Source organism: Bufo bufo, chromosome 1 (genome assembly GCF_905171765.1).
Source record: "Bufo bufo chromosome 1, aBufBuf1.1, whole genome shotgun sequence".
Classification (NCBI taxonomy): domain Eukaryota; kingdom Metazoa; phylum Chordata; class Amphibia; order Anura; family Bufonidae; genus Bufo; species Bufo bufo.
Genome location: NC_053389.1, coordinates 69,034,530 through 69,051,822, shown reverse-complemented (window position 1 = coordinate 69,051,822; position 17,293 = coordinate 69,034,530). Strand labels below are relative to the sequence as shown.

At 45.8% G+C, this 17,293-nt stretch overlaps 1 protein-coding gene across 8 annotated transcripts in view; it reads right to left on the bottom strand.

Moving 5' to 3' along the window:
- The window catches only part of BUD13 (BUD13 homolog), a 42,013-nt gene extending 25,511 nt beyond the window's left edge, over positions 1–16,502 (bottom strand). For all 8 annotated transcript variants that reach the window (XM_040426137.1, XM_040426161.1, XM_040426185.1 and 5 more), the window contains exons 1-3: positions 16,347–16,502; positions 11,625–11,715; positions 5,038–5,122 (exon numbers count right to left, since the gene is read on the bottom strand). In XM_040426137.1, the coding sequence (XP_040282071.1) occupies positions 5,038–5,122; positions 11,625–11,715; positions 16,347–16,480 (310 nt within the window). In that variant the 5' untranslated portion in view covers positions 16,481–16,502. The remainder of the gene's footprint in view (positions 1–5,037; positions 5,123–11,624; positions 11,716–16,346) is intronic.
- Positions 16,503–17,293: the final 791 nt, after the last annotated feature.

Genomic DNA, 17,293 nt, shown 5'->3' with positions numbered 1-17,293 from the left:
AATTCTTGACCATTCCTCTTTACAGAACTGTTTCAGTTCAGCAATATTCTTGGGATGTCTGGTGTGAATCGCTTTCTTGAGGTCATGCCACAGCATCTCAATCGGGTTGAGGTCAGGACTCTGACTGGGCCACTCCAGAAGGCGTATTTTTTTCTGTTTAAGCCATTCTGTTGTTGATTTACTTCTATGCTTTGGGTCGTTGTCCTGTTGCAACACCCATCTTCTGTTGAGCTTCAGCTGGTGGACAGATGGCCTTAAAGGGGTATTCTCATCTTGCCATTTGAGCCTCCCCTGCAGCAGCTCTGCATTTCACTTCCTGCTTTCCAAGCTCCTCAGGCTGGGCGGGCTTAGGCAGTTCAAGTGAAGGCCAGGTGAAAGTACCCTAACTGCAGCATTTTCACACAGCAGAGCTGTGTATGTCGATGTAGCGCTTTACTTTAGTTATTGGGGTATATTTCTGTTTCTGTCTACTATATACAGCAGGGCAATGTATGTAGCTAGACCGATGTAGTAGTGCAGTATATCAAGCGGTTCAGGTGCATTGCCTCCGTCAGCCCCCATATGCCTCCAGCAGCCCCCCAGTGCCTCCAGCAGCCCCTATTATGCCTCCATCATCACCAGCGGTGGACTCCTGAGTTATCATCTGTACATATCATACATACATATCACCAGCGGTGGACTATTTACATATCATGACACTAAAGTGGATAGCTCACCTCCTTTACAGCCTGGAACTGGTGCTCTAGTCTAAAACTGATCACCCAATCAGTAAAAGGAACAATTAGAAACAAATGGTATAAGACTGGCACTCAATTATGTGGGTCATATAGAACGTGGCAATTTATTACAGCAATTAATTATTATAAAATCACACTTAAGATATGCAGTAAAATACAATCTCACACAATAAATGAAAAGTCAATAAATAAAATAAAACCGCAGGATAAATGCACACTGGCGATACTGTATCGAAATATATATATATGGGTCTTGTCCTTCAATTAAATATGGTTGTAAGGTAATTTAATCACGTATAGTCCATAAGAAATAAATAGTTCCAGGTCTAACACTGTTTTTGGAGAGAAAGTCACTTCCTTAGTTGTCAGTGTGTTCTCTCAGAAGTATTCCCTTACATAGGGACAATCATTCATTTGGATATGGAGACGGTGAATAAATCCGGAGAACGGGACCTAATATTCCGGTTGATATTGTTGTTAAATATAAGTGGTGAGTAAGGCGTGAATTGATATCTTACCCGTTATATCGGGAACGCCGCTTGGAGATTACTTCTCTCAGGTCTTCACTCACCACCTTGTACCGGCGTCTTCTTCTCCCGTTTGGCGTCCTCGTCCGAGACTTCCGGGTCACGTGGTATTTGTCTCGCGGGACTTGCCTGTTTGGTCCGGTATTTAATATAAATAATTTAAATACCGGACCAAACAGGCAAGTCCCGCGAGACAAATACCACGTGACCCGGAAGTCTCGGACGAGGACGCCAAACGGGAGAAGAAGACGCCGGTCTGGTTGGCATCTACTGGGGGGCAATTGGCATACAGGAGCATAATGAACAAATGGCTAACCAGCACCAAAAGTGGGCACAATTGACAGCTAGTTGCTGGCACCATGAAGGAAGTGCCCTAGACAAGTGCAGCCCCCAATATGCCTCCATCAGCCACACCCAGTGCCTTCAATACACCTTCAATACCCCCGCCCGCCCCCACAACAAGCCCTGCCGAGCCCCGCAACAAGCCCCGCCCCCGCCGAGCGGCAGCTCCGATCCTCTCCCTAGCTGATGCGGCGTGAATGTTCTAATGCGCATGCGTGGCAGCCGGCGTGCGTGCTCCCGAGCAACAGACCGGCTGCCTGGGTGAAACAAAGGTCCTCTCTGCGCAGCCGCGGCCCAGAGATGTGGCAGAGGAGCGGGCCGTATCCCTTGGATACAGGATACAACTGTGGCACTACATAAACAGAATAATTAGAACATGGGCGAGTTTTTTTTTATGACATTAAATTAGAAAAATGACAGAGGGCATCAGTTGGATCATATGAAATGATCTTAAAGATGAGAATACCCCTTTAAGTTCTCCTGCAAAATGTCTTGATAAACTAGGGAATTCATTTTTCCTTCGATGATAGCAATCCGTCCAGGCCCTGACGCAGCAAAGCAGCCCCAAACCATGATGCCCCCACCACCATACTTCACAGTTGGGATGAGGTTTTGATGTTGGTGTGCTGTGCCTCTTTTTCTCCACACATAGTGTTATGTGTTTCTTCCAAACAACTCAACTTTGGTTTCATCTGTCCACAGAATATTTTGCCAGTACTGCTGTGGAACATCCAGGTGCTCTTGTGCAAACTGTAAACGTGCAGCAATGTTTTTTTTGGACAGCAGTGGCTTCCTCTGTGGTATCCTCCCATGAAATCCATTCTTGTTTAGTGTTTTACGTATCGTAGATTCGCTAACAGGGATGTTAGCATATGCCAGAGACTTTTGTAAGTCTTTAGCTGACACTCTAGGATTCTTCTTCACTTCATTGAGCAGTCTGCACTGTGCTCTTGCAGTCATCTTTACAGGATGGCCACTCCTAGGGAGAGTAGCAGACGTGCGGAACTTTCTCCATTTATAGACAATTTGTCTTACCATGGACTGATGAACAGCAAGGCTTTTGGAGATACTTTTATAACCCTTTCCAGCTTTATGCAAGTCAACAATTCTTAATCGTAGGTCTTCTGAGAGCTCTTTTGTTCGAGGCATCATTCATATCAGGCATTGCTTCTTGTGAAAAACAAACCCAGAACTGGTGTGTGTTTTTTATAGGGCAGGGCAGCTGTAACCAACACCTCCAATCTCATCTCATTGATTGGACTCCAGTTGGCTGACACCTCACTCCAATTAGCTCTTGGAGATGTCAGTAGTCTAGGGGTTCACATACTTTTTCCACCTGCACTGTGAATGTTTACATGGTGTGTTCAATAAAAACATGGTAACATTTAATTATTTGTGTGTTATTAGTTTAAGCAGACTGTGATTGTCTATTGTTGTCACTTAGATGAAGATCAGAGCACATTTTATGACCAATTTGTGCAGAAATCCATATCATTCTAAAGGGTTCACATACTTTTTCTTGCAACTGTATATCCATGGTCAAGCCTGTGTCCCCTTAATGATACGGATGAGAAAGTCCCTTTAAGAGTGTCCTTAATTCCTCATCAAAATCAGTTGTACACCACTCGAACATTAACATTCAATTCAGCCATTAAAATAATTATGTTTCAGTGAAGTCTGAACAGCCAATACATTAAGCCTTAGGCTGTTTTCACACGAATGAGTTTAATGCATTGAACTCGCAGAGTGAGTACGCAGCAGCTCCTGTCCTGACTTCCCTAGCACTGAGGGGGTCAGCATAGCATTATATTGATGCTATGTAACCCTTATTGGTTAACCGCATTAGATCAGTATTATCCAATACATTCCAGAAAGAACTCTAAGCCCCCTTTCACACGGGCGAAAATTATGTGCGGGTGCAATGCGTAAGGTGAACCCATTGCACCCGCACTGAATCCGGACCCATTCACTTCAATAGGGCTGTGCAGATGAGCGGTGATTTTCATGCATCACTTGTGCGTTGCGTGAAAATCGCAGCATGTTCTATATTCTGCGTTTTTCACGCAACGCAGGCCCCATAGAAATGAATGGGGCTGAGTGAAAATCGCATCGCATCCACATGGTTTTTTTTCACGCATGGTTGCTAGGAGATGATGTTAGTAAATTGATTTTATAACATGGTTATAAAGGGAAAATAATAGCATTCTTGATACAGAATGCTTAGTAAAATGTTGCTTGAGGGGTGAGCGCGATTACGTCTTCAAATGTCCTTTTGCAGGTCCTGAAAGAAGAAGAAAGAAGACGATGCCGACTGCGCGATCAAGTGGATGAGGTGAGTTAATAGTTTTTATTTTTTTAACCCCTCAAATCGACATTTTAGTAAGCATTGTGTATTAAGAATGCTATTATTTTCCCTTATAACAATGTTATAAGGGAAAATAATAAAATCTACAGAAACGAACCCAAACTTCATTGAAGAAGTCCGGGTTCGAGTCTGGGTACCACATTCAGTTTTTTATCAGGTGCATGCAAAACACATTGCACCCGTGCGATAAAAAGTGAACGACGCAACGCAATCGCAGTCAAAACTGACTGAAATTGTGTGTGCACTCGCGTGGGGTTTCCCGCAATGCACCAGGGACGCATCCGAAGCAAATCCGGGACGACCGTCTGAAAGAGGCCTAAAGGTTAGATAGCATCATAAATCAATATAATGCTGTGAAATCCCGTCAGTGCTCGCCAATGTTGAACTTGCTCGTGTGGAACCAGCCTTCCAGTTCCCAAAAGGGTAGTCATCCAGATTACTTAGGCTACTTTCACACTAGCGGCACGGACGTCTGGCAGGCTGTTCTGTCGGGTGAACAGCCTGCTGGATCCATCCTGCTGCTAGTGACCGTGTGGCCCCGGTCTGTCGCACCGTCCCCACAGGTGTGGCAGTCCGGGGGCACACGGTCACTAGCAGCAGGATGGATCCAGCAGGCTGTTCACCCGACAGAACAGCCTGCTGGACGTCCGTGCCGCTAGTGTGAAAGTAGCCTAAGACTCCTGAACAGCAGATCTGCACCATCCAACATGCAACATTACTGGAGCTAGGGTCGTATTACCGTATAAGGGGCAGACTTACCAGTCACAAGTCTTAGAAATCAGAACATATAAGACAGCTGTCATGGCGGTCAATATGTCAACCATGTATAACTAGGGAACCGCAAGACAGAATGTTTGAGGAAAACGTTGGTAAAGAGTTGTGTGCATTACAAATCCCAGGTCACAGTGTGTAACGCTGCAGTAATCTGTGGGGAATCAGACAGCCCTAGAGCATCACAACAGGAGAAATGATGGATCACACAGAGCGCATTGAATTCAAAAGTCGGGTCCTTGTAACCTCTCATACATATCACTTATACCAGTGTATGTATACTGTCCCCTCTCACCTTTTATTACTTTCCACTTATTGGTGTTCCTGAACTCTTCCATGCGCTTGACCTCCTCCGGACGTTCATCTACAAACTGCGCCACCTGTACCGCACAAGAAGAATGTCGTCAGACCACAAAATATGGACTTAATATATTAAATGATACCTACTACTAGTCAAAATTACATGCCAGAAGTTTTAATCAACAGGGGTCTTTTATTTATTTTCTATTAGTGCATTGTACTCATTTTGAGCTAAAAATCCATTGATTACTCTTATCGGTAATCCGTTTTCTATGAGCTCATGACAGCACCTGTGAGAGATCCTCCCTCTTCCGGACAGGAAATAAGAACTTCCCGGATCTTTAAAAGGGTCCCCCACACTCCATTCCTCAGTTTGTGACAAGATCCATAGGACTGCAAACTTCTATATACAGAGAAACCTTAACACATCAGCACCTTAACCCCTTAAAGAGGACCTTTCACTTGTATAAACTATGTGAACTGAGTATGCTGCCATATAGAGCGGCCCCCTGTGCGCTGCGATTGGCCAGCGCTACAGCCTAGGAGAAGGAGACGCCCACAGGACAAGGGAAGACCCGCCTACTATAACTTAAGGAGCAAAGGTACCGGAGGGCATAACGGGAGAACGGAGCGGCGCCCGGAGATAATAGTAAGTGCAGTGAGATCCCCGGGCGCCGCTCTACATGGCAGCATACTCAGTTCACATTGTTTATACAAGTGAAAGGTCCTCTTTAAGGACTATTTCACCTTAAGGACTTGGCCATTTTTTGCAAATCTGACCAGTGTCACTTTAAGTGCTGATAACTTTAAAACGCTTTGACTTATCCAGGCCATTCTGAGATTGTTTTTTCATCACATATTGTACTTCATGACACTGGTAAAATGAAGTAAAAAAAAAAAAATTCATTTTTATTTATAAAAAAATACCAAATTTAGCAAAAATGTGTAAAAAAATTGCAAATTTCCAAGTTTCTACTTCTATAATACACAGTAATACCTCCAAAAATTGTTATTTTACATTCCCCATATGTCTACTTCATGTTTGGATCATTTTGGGAATGATATTTTATTTTTTGGGGATGTTACAAGGCTTAGAAGTTTAGAAGCAACTCTTGAAATCTTTCAGAAATTTTCAAAAACCCAATTTTTAGGGACCAGTTCAGGTCTGAAGTCACTTTGCGAGGCTTACATAATTTTTACAGATTTTCCATTTTAATAATTTTTCCCAGTAACAAAGCAAGGGTTAACAGCCAAACCAAACTCAATATTTATGGCCCCGAGGCCTTATGCACACGACCGTTGTTGGGTTCCGTGTCCGTTGTTCCGTTTTCCGTGATTTTCTGCGGACCCATTGACTTTCAATGGGTCCGTTAAAAACTCGGAAAATGCACTGTTTGTCATCCGTGTCAGTGATAAAAATAGGACCTGTCCTATTTTTTTCCACAGACAACGGTTTGCGGACCCATTCAAGTCAATGGGTCCGTGAAAAAACACAGAGGCACACAAGATTGTCCGTTTTTTTCCTATTATTTTTTAAGGCAAACTTGACTTATATTATTTTTTCACTTTTCTTGTCTGGTGATCCTCCAAAAATCAAGGAAGACACACGGAAACAAAAACGGAAACGGAACACGGAACAACTTTTTGCGGACCGTGAAAAAATACTGTCATGTGCATGAGGCCTGATTCTGTCGTTTACAGAAACACCCCATATGAGGTCGTAAACCGCTGTACGGGCACACGGCAGGGCGCAGAAGGAAAGGAATGCCATATGGTTTTTGGAAGGCAGGTTTTGCTGGACTGGTTTTTTTGACACCATGTCCCATTTGAAGCCCCCTGATGCACCCCTAGAGTAGAAACTCCATAAATGTACCCCATCTAAGAAACTACACCCCTCAAGGTATTCAAAACTAATTTTACAAACATCATTAACCCTTTAGGTGTTCCACAAGAGTTATTGGCAAATGGAGATGAAATTTCAGAATGGTTTATTTAGCACAGTTTTTATTTAAATCTTTTTACGGTGTTCATCTGAGGGGTTAGGTCATGTGATATTTTTATAGAGCCGGTCTGTATTTGCAGTCTGAAAGAGAACGCACTCTCCCTTCTAGTAACTGGAAAATCTCAAACGTCAGACCCAGTAACTGAGGTGATCTTGTCCCCCCTGCCTGTTGACATAGGCTACCGCTGTCACACTGTCTGACAGAATCCTGATATGTCGGTCTATTAGGGAGGGAAGGTATTCTTTTAAAACACAATATATCATCCTCAGCTCTCTCCAATTCTGGGACTGTTGGCCTTGTAACAGTCACCACTGACTTTGGGAAAACCCCAAAACTGAGTGAGCCCGCCACCCCTGTGGGCTGGCATCTGTCTGGTTTTGCTGAATTCCTTTATCCTTGGCACTTCCCCTCCGGGAGGTAGGACTTTTGGGATAAGGAATCTAGCCAAATTCCTAGGAAGGTACAGCGGTAACTCGGCGTCAGACACCACCTTTCCCAGTTTACAAGCCAACCCAAGCCCATCAATATCTTTAACACTTCCTGAATTTGGGCTGCAAGGGAACTTGGAGACTGTCCTACTACCAGAAGGTCGTCTAGATACGGTATAATTATAATGTCCGATCTCCTTGTTTGTGCCATCACCTCTGCCATCAGCTTCGTGAAGATTCTCGGTGCCTGAGATATTCTAAAGGGGAGAGCTCCGAACTGTAGGTGAAGAACCGACTCCTTTACTCTCACTGTTAGGGAGCATTCACACGACCGTGTTTTTCTTCCGTTCCGCAATTCTTGCGGACAATGCACGGACCCTTTCATTTCTATGGGTTCGCAAAAATTGCAGAATGCCTTTCATTGTCATCCGTGTGTTGTCCGTTCCTTTTATTTTAGAACATGTCCTATACTAGGCCGCAAACTGAGGTCCATGGCCCTATAGAAAGTCAATGGGTCCGTAAAAAACAGATAGCACACGGAAATGCATCCGTATGTCATCCGTTTTTTGCGGACCCCTGAACTGAAAACATTCTAGGAAACCCCATTTCAGTTTTTTGCGGACCGTGAAAAAAGGACGACACATGGAAGCACCACGTCCGTATTATACGAACTTACGGAACAGAAACGGAAAGATAACTGAAGACATACGGAACACACGGATCCGTGAATTGTGGACCGCAAAACCAACACGGCTGTGTGAATGCTCCCTTACCCTGAGAAATTTCTGAGACGAGAGATGTATGGGCACGTGGTAATAGGCGTCCTGACGCAATTGGGAAATAAATGAAGAAAAATCGATGCTATTGATTCCATCCAAAATTTCTTATAAGTTAGATATAAATTGAGGTCCTTCAGGTTTATTATTGTCCAATAGGACCCGTCCGGCTTGGGGACAAGAAAAACCCTTCTCCTATTTCTTCTGTAGGAACTGGGACTAGAACCGACTTGTCCAGATGTCTTATTTATCCTAATAACACTGACTGTTTTGGAGAATGTTGATCTAAAGCTGTAACTTTTAATCTTCTTGCTGGGAGTCTTTTGAAATCTAAACGGTATCCTTCCTTTATTTTTTACCCAGGTACTTGATGTGATATTTTGCCAGGCTTGAAAGAACAAAGACAGTCGACCCCCCTACCTGACGTCATTGCTGAGAAACGCTGGAAGACTGGAGCTTAAGGCCCCTTGATTTATCTTTTCTCCACTCATTGCCTTTCTTTTGGACTCTAGACTGCTCCTTTTTCCTTTCTAAACCGAAATGGCTTCCTCTGCTTAGGAAAGGATGGCACAGGGAACCCCTTCTTCCTATCAGATGCCTTGTCCAATATATCATCTAGTGCCGGGCTGAATACAAAAATTTACCTGGCAAGGAAGGGCACATAATTTGGATTTAGAGGCAACATGCCCCTTCCATCCCTTCAGCCAAAGGGATCTTCTGGCAGAGTTAAGACAATGGCGCTGCTCTGGCCGATAACCTTAGAGCGTCAGCTGACGCATCTGAAATGAAGTCGACTGCTTTTAGCATTGTAGGTATTGCTTCCAGTAGCTGCTCCCTCGGGGCTCTGTTAGCAATGTGTGATTCTAATTACCCTAACCAGACTAAGTGACCTTGCCACCGATGTTGTAGCAATATTAGGCTTAAAGGAGGAGGTAGACGCTTCCCAATTTTTTCTAAGATACGTGTCAGCTCTTTTATCCATCGGGTCTTTAAGGGGAGCACTGATTTCTTATTAACTTTTGCAACTGGGGCATCTACCCTAGGAACATCCTGCCAGGCTGAGACATCCTGATCATTAAACGGGTATTTCCTTTTGACTGATCTAGGAATAAAAAAACTTTTTATCAGGCTTGTTCCATTCTCGCTTTATCAACTCCTTAAAACAGCCCTGAATAATGAACACTCTCGCCTTTCTCGACCTCAGACTTTCAAACATTAGCTCCTGTCTTGATCTAGTCTCTTTCTTCTCCTACCTCCATAGTGGACCTCACCGCTTTTAATGAAAGGTCCGTATCCTCCACTTTAAACAGTCGTTTTCCTGTAAGATCTTCAGAGAAAGAATCTGAACTTTCTATTACTCCCTCCTCAGTATATCTGACTCAGTATAGTCCAATTCTATCACTTGAGCCTTCCTCTGCCTAGAAGAACTAGGAAGCAATTTCTTAAACTGTTCCACCGAGGAACGGACTTCCATCTTGACCAGATTCTTTATATTCTGGAACAAGGATGGGGATTCCTCAGCTACCACTTTATCCAGGCAGGGCTGACAACAGGCTTTGGGGTAAGATGGATTTAGCTTCTTTCTGCAAATCCCACAGTCTCTGCCTTTTTTTTTGTGGGCAGCTTTCCTTGGGGCCTAATTTACCTGTATCAATACATAGCCCACAATAAATCACCAGGAAATAGATAAAATAGTCTCCCATATAGGAGACCGTGGGGTACAATCCCTCTTACCCCCCAGGAGTACCATGCCAAGTTTGAAGTGTTGCTCCTGTCTTTCAGTGCGCTGTGGTGTCTCCCCTTCCTATTCTCCCGAACTTGCCACACTGCTGCTTTTTCCCCTTCACGATGGCTGGCCGGGGTCCCCTTATTACAGGCCGAGCACCGCCCGCCATATTTCCTCATCCCCTCGCCTTCGTGGAACGCATGCGTCACATCTGGCACGCCCGCTCAATGCGTGCCGGAAACAGGGCCTGCAAGAACATGCTGCACTGGCGAACCAGGAGAGGACGCATTCCCCCGAACCTCCCCCCCCCCCCCTTCAAACCGGCACTTCGCTTGGCCACAGGTATGAAGGGAACGAGCTGGCCATCAGGGATTCCCCCATGGCAAAATGGGACAGAAACCGGACTTCCACAGCGGCTCCTAGTGGAGTCTTACGCCGTGAGGGACCTCCACTAGGTATGTTACAAAAACCCTAGAGGCCCTGCAGCCCCCTAACAGACCTAGGAAAGATCCATCCCCCTGTCCTATGGACAGGAAACAGGAAGAAACTGAGGAATGGAGTATGGGGGACCCTTTTAAAGATCTGGGAAGTTCCTGTTTCCTGTCCGGAAGAGGGAGGATCTCTCACAGTTGCAGTCATGGGGTGTAATGGAAATATTTTTTTTTATTGGTCTTTATTAAAAATATGGCGTCCTTTTTTCTGAACATAACTGACATGCTCTAGTAGCACCCTTTGGATTTTCTGTCTTTTCCGTCAGACCAGGAGCTGAGGGGCTCTTTATCTCTGCTCTCTGACATTATAAACACTCATTATAGCTCAGTCCTTATCTTACTGATAAGACTGTGGCTTAAATAAGTGTTTATTACCTCTTAGTAATTTAGAGATAAGGGTTATTAGATGACCAAGTGAAAGTAAAAAAGTACAATTCACACAGCTAGACCTACAGTTAACCCTTTGTGACAGAACAGCTCAATATTTTTAATAAATACTAACTGAAAAAATGATTTTTAGCCCAAAATGTGTAAAATGCAATCATAAAACTAATTTGCCTCTGAAGGTGTACATAGCCTTTAAGACCCCCACTGGCTGCTAACATGAAGAGGTACTCAGCTAAGCTGTTCGCCTAAGAATCCCTACACCTCTCTCTGTTCTTCAAGAAGAGCCAATGATGGAAAATCAAAACTGAGACACCACTGCACTCTGCTGACTGATTCTGCCCCTTCGTTTTAACAATTGATGGGAAGGTCTCAGCACCTCGATCCCCACAAACCAAAACTTTTGATTCTGAAATTTGTTAAAACGATAGGTACCCTTTATAATGTCTGTGATGCACCAAAACAACTCAGTATCCAATGGATTTGTTTATCGAGAGTTTGGAGCTGCCATGTCTACTGAAAACATTAGGAGGTCTTCAGTATTAACCGTGAGGGTTGGGGGATTTACCCTTAGAGTGTCCACTGAGATAAACAAGCTCTACCAGAGCTAATAGGAGGAAGCCCGAAACTTGGTTCCATCTTCCACTCAGGTTAAGACATGTTTGATTACAGGGCTCCAATAAATGGCATCATATCCTAACGCTGTATATGGTGGTTTCCTCTGGGTGGAGAAGTGGTGCGCCATCATGACTGGGCAGCAGACTGCGCACTCACCACCGGCTGGTCATCCTCCTCTTCCACAGGTTCTTCCTTTTTTATTGGGTTCTTCTTCCAGTCTTCTGCGTCATCATCAACTATCCGCATCCTAAACACAGAGAAGCAGCATTAAGCACGGCAGACCTAGACAAATGATGGCAGACTTTAGGAGCCAGGCTGATTTAAAGGGTTATAACCATCAGGTAAAGCGGGAGCCAATTGCTAGGAAATGCCATCACTTTATGATCAGATCCTTTCAGAATCCCATGACCTGAGAGTAAAGGGACCAAAGCAGAGGTTTAGCACTGGGCCCCCGGGTAGGTTTTCCTTTTACTTGAATGGAGCTGGTGTACAGTTCTCATGCACAGTGGGGTCCTGAGGCGGCACTGTGCACGGAGAACAGCGGATGCGGTGCATGGATGAGTGGGGCCAACAGAAGTCAGACCCCCACCGACCATAAAGATATGGCATATCTTAGCGATAAGAACTTCTATCAATAAAAGTATTATTCTGGCACACAGAAAAAGTAAGATTCCTGACAAAAAAAGACTGAGAACTGTCCAGCCCTGCTCTCCTAGGGTTAAAACTAGTACAAAGCGGTGAGGGGTCCTGAAGCACGTTGGGTGGAGATTTATCAAACTGGTGTAAAGGAAAACTGGCTTAGTTGCCCATAGCAACCAATCAGATTCCACCTTTCATTTTCCAAAGGAGCTCTGAAAAATGAAAGGTGGAATCTGATTGGTTGCTATGGGCAACTAAGCCAGTTTTCCTTTACACCGTTTTGATAAATCCCTACCCTGCAGTATGGACACATGCACTCGCTGAGCCTGATCCTGCGCTGCAAGGTCTCAGCTCTTAGGTGCAATCAGACTACATATTGCAATTTTCAGCTTCAGAACAGGATTGGAGGTGGGGGGTTATTAAAGGGGTTGGCCATTTCCAGTTACTGTTGACCATTATGTTTGTAAGAGGACTATATGGCCCTTCCTAATATTGCCTTTGTTGAAATTTGCCTTTGTCTTCTATATTTCATAAGCGATGCCCCCTTGTTGGCCAAGTCTTTTGTATTGTCCACATGGAGGTACTGTCCATAAAATGGCAGCTGATGGAGGGTCATGTGACCAGACACATCACTGTCATCTGCGCATGGACTGTTGGGTGTCTAGTGCAGGTGCAGTGGTTTGAATGGAAGAGACTGATGTATCTGGTGACCTGACCCTCCATCAGCAGCCATTTTATACTATTTCCGTTAATATTTTACACTACTCTTAGCCCGTTTAAAAAAAAATATATATATAATAATAATCAGATGGACAAACCCTTTAAAAAAACTCTTTCATACTGCACTTTACACACGACAGTCCTGGGGGCAGCCATAAAAAGCCATCGCCAAATGCAACTGCATTGCCGTTTCCTTCTATCCCCTTAGGCCCGTTTCACTCTTGCGTTGTTAATTCCGGTATTTAGATCGGGCAGAGGGTCTCAATGCTGGTAATAAATGGATCCATTTTGACTTTGCACATCAGGAGGCACCTGTTCCGTTAGGATGCGGTTGTGTTAAATCAAAGCGTAAAAAACAAATCCACCACTAAATTCATTGAAAGTTAATGGGTGATGGATCAGGTTTTTAGGCTCCTAAAAAAAAAAAAAAAAAAAAAAAAAAAAAAAAAGGGGATCGGTCACCATTGACATAGATTGCTTTTAGTGACCGGACACAGTACTGCAGCTTGCAGCGGTTTTGTTTCCGGTCACAAAACGAAATGCTGCCGGAACGAAGGACGTCCTGATGCATCCTGAACGGATGTCTTTCCATTCAGAATGCAAGGGGACAATACGGAAATGTTTTTTTTTCTTCCAGGATCGAGATCCTCTGCCGGATCTCAATACCGGAAAACAACAACGCAAGTGTGAAATAGGCCTTAGGTGGTTCAAGCATGTGAGGGGTTATCGTATTTAACACAGGATCAAGAAGGATTTGGCCACTGGGTCCTTTCTGAATGGACTGGTACTGCACATGTTGTGGCTCCAGTCATTTCTATTCTACGTCAGTCCCATATAAATGATAGAGCGGTGGACTGACGTGCACAACTGCTTTAGGCTCCATTCACACGTCCGCAAATGGGTCAGCATTCATTCCGCAATTTTGCGCAAAGGGTGCGGACCCATTCATTTTCTATGGGGACGGAATGGATGCGGACAGCACACAGTATGCTGTCTGCATCCGCATTTGCGGAGCGCGGTCCCGATCTTCAGGTCCGCAAAAGATAGAACATGTCCTATTCTTGTCCGCAGCTTGCGGACAAGAATAGGCATTTCTATAGGGGTGCCGGGCGGGTGTGTTGCGGGTCCGCAACACACCACGAACATGTGAATGGAGCCTTAGTCAGAGAGTGGAATGAGGAACGGGCTCATTCCTGGGATAACTGGGGGTCCCAGCAGGGAGACCCCTCACAATGAATCACCTGTGGATAGGTCCTCCACTAGTGGACCTGGTGCCTCTTGACACACAGGAACGGCCGGCTCAGCCAGACACTGTCGGCAGTGGTGACCAGTTACTGCATGTCATGAGGCACTGGGAAGTAGAGATATCAGTGGGGACCAGAGAGGCGTCAAAACGGCGGCGGTGCAGATTGACGAGGTAGGATTTTTTTTTAAACCATCCTGAAGCTTTTAAAGATAAATGTCACAAGAGCTGGATGAATTGTACGTTTATTAGAACAGTAACTCCCACTGGTTTCGGATAATTGTATCATGAAGCTTTCGTAAGTAATTGGTATCATCCGACTTTGGTCACGTGACAAAGACCACAATGGACACTGCAAGTAACGACTGTGAATGTGGACACGTTACGACACCCGGCATAAAGCAACTGCGGCAAGAAAGCTGCAAAAATCCACACCTGCTGAAATATATTTCTTTCTAGTCCAATGGGTGTTGTCAGGGTACTTTCACACTAGCGTTTTTGTTTTCCGGCGCTGAGTTCCGTCCTAGGGGCTCAATACCGAAAAAGAACTGATCAGTTTTATCCTAATGCATTCTGAATGGAGAGCAATCCGTTCAGGATGCATCAGTTCAGTCCCTCTTACGTTTTTCGGCCGGAGAAAATACTGCAGCACGTTGCAGTTTTCTCTCCGGCTAAAAATACTGAACACATGCCGGATCCGGCCCCAAGTGTTCCGGCAAAACTGATCTGTTCTTTCCGTCCGCGCATGCGCATACCATTAAAGGGAACATGTCACCTCCAAAATAAGTTTTAAACCGACATCATTACCTTACAGTAGCCCCCAGTGTGTTCCTAATCATGTTTTTCATTCCTCCGCTGGTTGTTGTATACTTTATAAAAACGCTGTTTTAATCTGTGTTTTCGCTATCCTCAGAGTCAGCTTGAAGTCAAGGGGGCAGCGGCCTCCTCGCTTCAAGTCAAGCTAAGCCCGCCCCTTACCCCTCCTCCCTTCACTGTGATTGACATCCTGCTGTGAGGCTGGGATCATGCATGTCACTGCGCGATCCCGGCTCCGGCACTCAGCCGGCCGCTTTCCTCTGTGCATGTGCCGGGCGCACAATGGAAAAGCCAGACGCATGCGCAGACAGAGTAAAGCGGCCGGCTGAGTGCAGGAGCCGGAGACGGGATCGCGCAGTGACAAGGAGCGCCCCGCGCATGCGCGAGACTTGCACGATCCGAGCCTCACAGCAGGATGTCAATCACAGTGAAGGGAGGAGGGGTAAGTGGCAGGCTTAGTATGACTTGAAGCGAGGAGGCCGCTGCCCCCTTGACTTCAAGCTGACTCTGAGGATAGCGAAAAAACACAGATTAAAACAGCGTTTTTATAAAATATACAACAACCAGTGGAGGAATGAAAAACACGATTAGGAACTCACTGGGGGCTACTGTAAGGTAATGTCGTCGTGTAAAATGTGTTTTGGAGGTGACAGGTTCCCTTTAAATCTGTGGGGGGAAAAAATACCGGATCTGTTTTTCCGGATGACAACCGGAAAGACGGAACCGGTATTGCAATGCATTTGTCAGACGGATCCGCATCACAAATGCATCCGTTTGCGTCCAGATTGCCGGATCCGGCAGGCAGTTCCGGTGACAGAACTGCCTGCCAGAATCCTCTGCCGCAAGTGTGAATGTACCCCAAGTCCTAAACTGCAGCCGTACAGCGCCATAAAATCTGCTGGATGCAAGTCGCGGAGTGCACGTCTTTTGGATGCAGTTTGCATAAGCCCTTGAATCTGGACGACCTTCCACAACAGGTAGATACTTACCTGCGGGATGTGACACTGCGATTCTCCCATCTGACCTCTATTTACCTGGTGTCACGTCATCATCATGTGACTGCTGCAGCCAATCACTGGCCTCAGAGGTGCACCCGAAGGTCATGTGTTGTTGATGTGACTGCTCTGCTGGGTAACCAGAGCTCAGCCAGGAGAACCACAGCAGCACCGCAGGAGCTGGCTACTGACCTGTTCTTTACAGCAGGTTATTCTGAAACTGGACAACCCCTTGAAATTATAAGTTCAAAATTCCAGCAATCATTTGGGGAGTCCCTGGTGCGGCCATCTCTCCCTGACACGTCAGAAGATAGGGGGCGCCCTCACATACAGCGATACATGAGGTGGCAGCCTCAGCTGAGGCAAGGTCTGGCTGGAACTGAACTATGTGTCTGCTGGGACTTGTGGTACACCCCGTGCCGTACAATAGCTCCATCGCTGAGGGCCGAGCTCTCCCCGTCTTACCCCTTCGCCTCCGACTTCTTCTTCCTCTTTTTCTTCCTCTTGGCAGGTCCATCGTCTCCACTCCCTGGATCCAGATAGCGCTTCAAGTATTCCGCTTTAGAGATGCCCTGCGCCGTACTTGCGGGCGCAGCCATGTTACCAGTGGCGGAAGTTCAAGTTTTTACAACCACTTCCGGGTTAGTAAAGGAAAAAAAAAATCTGAATTTCCGGTAGAGCAAGCGTCTATGCGCGTGCTATGGGAAGTGATGACGTCACAGCGTAGGATCGGCGCGGAGGACTGTTCCATTAGAAGGGGGAGGGGTGACAGGCGGCTCCTGTGATGCTGCGGGTGGAACAGTCCGGGCTGCCATTTAGTTCTCATGCTTCCAGTACAAGATGGTCACTGAATCCTTAGGAGTAGATGAATACAGAGGAGGGGCCGTACTACAACTCCCTAGTATGCTCTGACACCTCCAGGATGGCGAGAGTAGTATTTTCACTGTATGCTGGAGTGCACACTGAGCTGCAGTGTAAAGCATGGGGGAACAGGGGCGTAGCTAGAAGTGACTGGGCCCACAGCAAATTTTGGTATACACACACACACACACACACACACACACTTCGCAACTCGCTCCTCCTGTGTAAACCCCACTCCTTTGGCTAGTCACCATCTAGACCAGACCAGGCTGCCACGCCATCCTTGTCCTATATAATAAATATATATATATATACACACACTGTCATGTAGTGTCATTGTACATGGCTGCCTCCCCTTTCTGCCCGCTGTTCCACCATGTACTAGTGCTTATTATGGCACATATAAGCGCACACCCTCTGCATATAGAAGAGTAACAAAATAAGGAGTAGTAGATGGCAGAACAGCAAGCAGGGGGGGCGCAGACAGGGGCCGGGGGGGGGGCGCAGACAGGGGGGGGGGGCGCAGACAGGGGGGGGGGGGGCAGACAGGG